Source organism: Nilaparvata lugens, chromosome X, assembly GCF_014356525.2.
Source record: "Nilaparvata lugens isolate BPH chromosome X, ASM1435652v1, whole genome shotgun sequence".
Taxonomy (NCBI): Eukaryota; Metazoa; Arthropoda; class Insecta; order Hemiptera; family Delphacidae; genus Nilaparvata; species Nilaparvata lugens.
In genome coordinates this window covers 23825654-23833597 of record NC_052518.1, presented here as the reverse complement: position 1 = coordinate 23833597, position 7944 = coordinate 23825654, and the positions used below count along the sequence as shown (strand labels likewise).

At 34.8% G+C, this 7944-nt stretch overlaps 1 protein-coding gene across 1 annotated transcript; it reads right to left on the bottom strand.

Moving 5' to 3' along the window:
• Window positions 1-2293: 2293 nt before the first annotated feature.
• LOC111054174 lies at window positions 2294-3216 on the bottom strand. Its single transcript, XM_039441860.1, has 2 exons — window positions 3067-3216; window positions 2294-2980 (listed from the first exon to the last, which is right to left on the bottom strand). Exons 1-2 carry the CDS (start codon window positions 3214-3216, stop codon window positions 2294-2296), a joined length of 837 nt encoding a protein of 278 aa, XP_039297794.1.
• Window positions 3217-7944: the final 4728 nt, after the last annotated feature.

Sequence of the window (7944 nt, the reverse complement as noted above, 5' to 3'; positions counted from 1 at the left end):
TATATTATTCACCTGTTGCGCACAATCTAATTTATGGAAGTAAATACTAGTTAACTCCTGATCCGTGTTTTGAAGATTAAATTGTATTATATTAGATTTGTCTGTGTTGATAGTTAATTTATTTTCGCAAAACCACCACCTAAGGTGCTTAAGATCCATTTCTAATTTATTTTTAAGTTCTTGATTTGTTTTGGCCGAATAAAATATAACTGTATCGTCTGCAAAAGATGTAATCTTTCCCTGTAAGTCACCATCCGTCAAATCGTTAATAAAGACCAGGAATAAAGTACTTGATAACACTGATCCTTGAGGAATACCTATGGTAATGTCCCCGGGTTCACTCAACGTATCGTTAATTCTGACCCTTTGACTCCTATTAGATAGGTAGCATCTTAACCAATCATTGGCAATTCCTCTTACTCCTGATAAATCAAGTTTTTTTAGAAGCATGTTTTTATCAATTGCATCATATGCTTTAGATATATCAAGAAACAGAGCTGCACACTTATTATTAACACTAAAACTGTCATTTATTTTTGAAATGAGATTTTTAATTGCCGCTTCTGTACTTCTTCCTTCACGGAAACCATATTGGTTATCACTAAAAAAGTTATTATTTTTATAAAAGTTTTCAAGTCTAATCTTGAATATTTTTTCTAAAATCTTGGAAAAAACCGGTAAAAGTGAAATTGGTCGGAACTGATCTATGTTTTTACAATTTGGCTTTTTAGGAATAGGTATAACTACGCTGTGTTTGAACATGCTTGGGAATTTTCCTTTGGCAATACTTAGGTTAATTAGATCGGTTAATTTGTTCAAATAATTCATGTAAGTTTTTTTAATCATGCTTGTGCTTATCCCATCTACACCTGGCGAAGATTTATTTTTCAATTTTCTTATTGTACTTGCTACTTCCTCCGGATTTGTAGGGTGGAGAAAAATTGAATTTGTTGGAGAATTGTATGGAAACCTTATTTTTGATATTCTAGCAGACTCTTCCCTGGTTTGCAATGTGGTTTGTTCTAATTCATCATTCATTTTATTCACAACATTTAGAAAATAAGAATTAAACGAATTAGAAATTTTATTACTATCATGTATGCTATTTCCCTGCTCATCAACAATCAGTTTTAGTGGTTCTTTATTTTTTTTCAATCCTATTAACGCGTCAATTGTTTTCCACGTCTTTCTAATGTTTCCCTGGCTTTCTTTAAACAGTTTTGAATAATAATATTGTTTTCTTTCTCTCAGTTCATTACGTAAGTTATTTTTGAATGTATTGTATATTTGTTTTAAGTCGTCATTATTAGGTTGTTTGATAACATTCTTGTATAACTCATTTCTTAAGTTTATTTGCTTGATCAGATAACTATTTATCCATGGCGACCTATATTTCTGTGTCAAGTTATTTTCTAAAAGAAGATTTTCTTGTGAATCTTTGATAGCGCTTTTTAAAATGTCAATGAAATTTTCCCATCCCTCATCAACTGATACTGCTGGTATTTCTCTATCCCAATCAATCGATGATAAAATATTATTCAACTTCCGGTAATTGATTAGGCATATTTTTTTATAATTTGTATCTGCTTCTTCGTTGGATCTCTTCAATCCTTCAACTTTAAGTATGATTGTACTGTGATCAGTTATATCTAAATGTAGTATTTCTGGAATTAGATTAATTTTATTCAGTTTTGTTCTATTTTTGCCGGATTTTAAGTAAAGATGATCTATTAAAGAGTTGGAAAATCGGGACCTATGAGTGTAATCAGTATTGAGTGATTCAAATCCAAAACTATTCATTAAATATTTGTAATCGTCAATAATTCTGGTGTTCTGAAAAAGATCTATATTTATATCTCCCGTGAAAAAGAAAGGGACCTCATTGTTTTCGTTAATATTAAATATTTCTTCTAAGTACAAGGTTAATTCGTTAAGAAATATTTTGGGTGAGTTTGATTGCAACCTGTAAGCAGCCAACAACTGAAATTCAAAATTATTATATGAACAAGATATATGTACACAGTCCGCTGAAATAAAAACTATTGTCTTTGTTTTGAACGTTATCTCACTGCTTATATAAACCAAAGTTCCTCCTGCTCTGTAGTTATGATTGAAATTACCATGTACGGAATAGCCCTCTATATGATATAAGTCTATTTCATTCTCTAGTATCCATATTTCTGTCAAGACTATTATTAGCGGGTTGTTTTCTAATTTCCTCATTTGCACTAAGAATAAATCGAAATTACTTCGCAGACTGCGTATATTTTGATGAATAATTAGTGTTTCTCTGCTACTTATCTCTGATGACATTTTTATTTACGGTACTGACACTGTTATTTTCTTGGTTACCTGGCTGCTTAGATGCACTTATCACGCTCAACTTTTTCACTTGTTCACTGTTCTTGAGTTCAATAACTGGTGTTCCGTCTTCTTTCCTAGCTAGAATCTTCCCTTCCTTGATCCATAGGTATTTGATGTCGCCTCTTTTGAAGATCTCTCTCGCCATGGTGAAAATCCTTCTTCGCGTAGGTGCTAGACTTTCATTCACATAGACTGGATGGTCCGTTGTTTCTCCCATCTGCTTTGTAGAAAACTGCCTCGTAACTTTCCTTTTATTCAATATTACTTGTTTGTCTGTTCTACGAACGAACTTGACAACGATTGGTGGAGGTAGGTTTTCATTTCGTTGTTTAAGTCTGTGACAAATGTCGATTGCATCTGCTTTTATTTTGTGTCCTAATGCTTCGCTCATTCTACAAATGATTTCTGTTACATCTTCATCCTGTTTTTTGGGTATACCATTTATTTCCAGCATGTTCGATCTTGAGTATTGTTCCATATCCTCGACGCGTTCCTTCAGTTCTGCATTTTCTTTCCTGAGGCTAGCTACTTCTGTTGAAAGCTTATCGATGTTGATGAGGCATGTGCTAATTTGCTTGTTTTGTTCATCAAACTTCTTATTTATGTCGTTAATCGCCTGATGACATGATTCAATTGATTTCCAAGCTCCAACTCCATTTTCTTAATATTCTCCTTCATCGACGTCTGATTTCCTGCAATTACCTCAAGAACTCCTGCGAGTTCTTGGAGAGTCACGTCCTTGTTTCCTGTTGTCGATTCACTCACCATACTTTTGCGACGTGTAGAGGAACAGCTGCTACATCTCCAAATTTGTTTGTTTCTCTTTATGTAGTCCGCATCGTCCTTGGTCATTTTCACACATCCTATATGAAAATTCGCTTCACAGTCGACACATGAAATCAGCTCACCTGAATTCCGAACGGATTTAGAGCAAATAAAACAAGACATTTTTAAATCTTCAAATAAAATATTCACTACAGCACGGTTCACTAGCACGAAATATTTTGTTACGGAACGTTTAAACTTTGCACAGCTGACTCAGCAACCACTCCGATACGACCGCTCTCGTCGAGCTCTCAATCATTACTCTCATCACAAAGTTTCTATAATCTTGCAGCGTATTGAAGTTTTGAAAAGTGAAGTAGCTAGTAGGAGTTGAATTCAGGAGAGCCATGTCATCATTATGCGAATTTGTCAACGATATTTAGGGATTTAGTCAAATCCACAACTAGTTTCACTTACAATTTCATGGGCCAAGTGAGATTAAGAGTTTTTTTTCAAATATCCATCAGATGTTGACAGAGATTACGGTTATTGTAGAAATGCATGCTGAATTATCTTTAAACAGCTACCTAGTAAAAATACAGAGATCAGATCTTTTTGTTCTAGAATTAACTAAGACTAGGATTTTTGTTTGATTGCATCGTGGAGAACGAAAGAACTCTGTTTCATTTTATAAGTGAGAATAAACTTTTACAATTTGCCACAACTACCTATGTTCAGATAAAAATCGTTGGAGACCGAATAACCTTTTCTTTCTATACGTTCAAAAGAGAATCACACACTTCTTCACTTGCTTCCAGACCATTGATAACATTATGCAGATTCTGTTATCCATCAGAGTCTTGATGAAATAATGTTATGTTCTCTTGAGAAGATTATGCTTCTGGAAATCATTCTCATCTCTCATTATTCTTGTTTTACTTCATTAGATAACTTTCTTCACAATCTCCAGTGATATCTATAATGATGTCAACATACTTGAACAGAATATCTTTGATGGAGGATTTATTCATATAGTAGCAGCCATTTTAGGGAAGCCTTTGAAGAACTAGCTATTCCAATCACTCAGTTTTGGATGATCGAATGAGGGTTTGCTCCAAAGCATGATCGGTTGTCACATTTATTAAATTTTCAAGGTTTCATTTGACATAGAGTCAATGTATTGACTGTATAGAGTTAATGTTTCCTTATTGGAAATTATTTTCTACTTCTATGGGTATTTTTTTATATTTTCTAGATATAACACAGACTTTAAAACATCGTTTGTGTGATTGAATGAAAAAAGTATGGGATCTTTTCTCGTACAGTTTCTATATGCAATACCAGAGTCCTTCCTTATGAGCATGAATACAATTGAAGATAATTTAAACTATGTTACAATAATCAGTCATAAATTTCAAGTAGTCATTGATTTGGATTCTAAAAAAACTCCACAAATAGCTCCTGACTTCTTTCAAATATACTTTGACAATCTCTCATATTTGAACCGTTCATGAGTCCTTGTAGTTGTTTCATTGAATTGATTGCTTGCTCTCACACCTGAATTATACTGATCTCCCCTCAATAGAGTTCCAACAGTATTCTCTCCAAATATTTCAAATTCAACAAAGATATCTCTTATTCCACTTTCATTCAAATACCACCCCAAGACAATCAGTCAAACTCAGCCAGATGAAGTTACAGAAAACAGTTGATAAAGATGCGTTTACACCAAAGTTATTAACAAAATGTTAATAACTTAATATTTATAGATTCTATTAGATTGAACGGAACTTGGCAAACACATATGTCCATCATATGTATGATAAGTTATGTTCAATCTAATAGAATCTATAAAGATTAGGTTATATTAACATCTCCTTAATAACTTTGGTGTAAACGCAGCTTTAGAGTTGTATTTCCTTTGTAATCAAATATTTAGTCATATCACATGGCATTATTTGTGCTTCAACTGTAAATTTATATTAAGAAAATATTTTACTCCTGTTACACGGTGCTCTATATGGGGTAGCCTATATTATTTGTTTAACTTACTACATTACTTGACTTTCGCAATTCCAAAGTGATCATTGAACTAAATCATATGATACAGATAAATCTGTCTGCAGCCGGACGAATACCAAAGTATTCTTCTACCGATAAAATCCCATAAACAAATCATGCAGGGCAACAATGCGAGTATAGCATTGAATCTTTTGAATTATTGTGTGATCATACTGCTGATCTCATTCTTGGACAATCCAGTCGGGGGTCCAGGGGGCGGAGCCCCTTGGCTAGACGGATATGGCGAGCGAAGCGAGCCTGACGGCTAGTAGTAATATAATATTCCCAGGAATAGCTCTGATTGAAGTAGCATCCAGTACCCAATCATTTTTTCCGCGATAAATCAGGACCTCTTAATTATTCTCTCTTAATTATCAATTATTCTCTCTTAATGGAATAACAGTTTTTTATCGACTGAGAAACACATATAAGATTCCAGGTTTTATATGTAAGATTTTATATGTAATTATAAATAATGATAATGAGATTAAGTTTGTAATTTTGACCATAATTAGTATATTATGATGAGAATTATCAATTATTAAGGCTTGAGAGTTGAAAAATCGTGTTCAGCGACCGAAAATACATAAGATAGTGTTCCTGAAATACATAATTTGAATGCATAGACTAGTAGGAGCGATGCGATAGACAGGCCATTACGCGCATTAATCATGGGGGAGGACTGCGCCGCAGCGTAACAGTGCTACTTATCCCCCTCCCACCGCCGCATCTATGATCGTAACCCCCAAACTATATATATCATTGGATTCAGCAAGAAACGGCCTACAACGTTTATTGGGAGCCTTTTCCTCTAAGTCGGCTAATTACTTGAATATTCGAGAAATAACAAAAAGTCCATAATAAAAAAATACATTTTTCGAGATATTTTATTTTTTTACGGAAAAACTATGCGGTTTATCGCAAAAATGTATAGGACCACATTGAAAGCCAGTTGTGTGTACATAATATTGAGAAAAAATTAAAAGCTGTACTATGAATAGTAACTGCAGGACAGGCGATTTTATAATCGCGCGTTTTTTACAACTTACCCCCCTCCCCCCCAAGCTGTCGACCACCCTGGGACGTGACGACATAGAGTTTCATATACACTAAAGACCCCCTAACAATAATCCGAAGTCAAATTCTCTGCCTCTCTCATGTATGCTCAATGTAAGCCAGCGCCTGGACTATATCTCATATTGTGAAAATTCATGGCAACAGGTGGAATCCGAACCCATTTTGTGTTTAATGCTGATTGACACCTACTGTCACCTACTGGCGCTGGCAGTAAAAATGATACAAACCACTTGATACTGTATAAACTTTGCATCAATCACAGAGAAATGAAACAAAACATTGTTCAGTACTCCCTGACTGAATGCGAAGAAGAAGAAGAAGTAAGAGAAGTAGAATTCAATTTTATCTTTTCATTTAATTTTATTCATTACCTGATGTTATTTTATTCATTGTATTTATCGAGGAAATTAATTTATTCTGTCAGTGGAATGGCCTGCCGAACCCTGGCAGAATTAGTAGCATCTGGACTCCATCAGCCGGCCGAAGCTTTGCGGAATGTAGTCAAACCGAGGCTAGTGAGAAAACAGTTACCACCAGATGATGATATTACTAGACGCAACCTGCTGTACCGCAATCTCATGCAGCAGTTTGACAAAATCGATCAACAGGTATTTCTATAATCCACTAAATAAAATAAGATGATACGAATAATACTTAAAAAAACAATTAAATCTTAGTGAAATGAAGATCATCCAATAAAAGACTGGTAACTGTCCTTAGTTACCCTGAAGTTAATCTTTAGGTGGTTCTATTTAGTTTTATTATAAATACTTTAAGTTGAAAATATTATTACTCACGTTTTAGTGGCGACATTTTTCGTTCTAGTTTCGCACATTATCAAGTCAAACAGAAAGTTGGTAAAAAAGAATGTTGCATTGAATAACATTCAACTTTGGAATTTCGTTTAATGATAATTATGATTATTATTACTATCTATTCATTTGAATTTGAACAATTTATCATGTCTCATTAATTTCTATCTTGATTACTATCCTGAACGGTTGTTACAGAAACAAATCTCCTCCAAAACTGGCACTAATCCAACCACAAAAAAATCTCAAATCCCACAAACTCCAAAGCTATGTACCACCTACTTCCCTGGAATTGAAAACCTCAAACCTGTCCTTAAAGATCTGTTCCATGTCGTCTCCTCCAATCCCTCTACCAAACACATTTTCCAGCAACCACCCACCCTCATTTATAAGCAACCTCCCAACCTCAAGAAAATTCTCAGTAAAAACAAATCACTCACCTCTGATGAAATCCCAACTCCACCTGGTACCCTACCTTGCAAACGCCCCCGCTGTAAAACCTGTCTTATCACTGATTCTTCCATCTCCTTTACCAGTCCTATCACCAACTACCCCCTCAAAATCCATGAATCCAGTAATTGCATCTCCAAAAATTGCATCTACCTCCTTTCCTGCAACTTCTGTCCTGCCTTCTACATAGGTGAAACCACCACTGCCCTAAACCTCCGGATCAACAATCACAGGGCTTCCTTTAAAAATAATACTTCCCTACCCATCCCTACCCATGGCTCTGAGCACAACAAGAACTTTGACCAATGCTTCAAAGTCGAAGTCCTTGCCACCCTCCCTCCCACAGCCCCCTCCATAGATGTCAAGACGAAAGAATTCGCTTTTATTTGAGTAATTGGAGCTGCTTCCAGTCCTG

Coding starts and splice junctions, on each gene's coding strand:
- LOC111054174 (XM_039441860.1), bottom strand. CDS start 3,216: ATGACCAAGGACGATGCGGACTACATAAAGAGAAACAAACAAATTTGG. Junction 2,981..3,066: donor AACTCGCAGGAGTTCTTGAG/GTAATTGCAGGA, acceptor TCATGTCATCAG/GCGATTAACGACATAAATAA.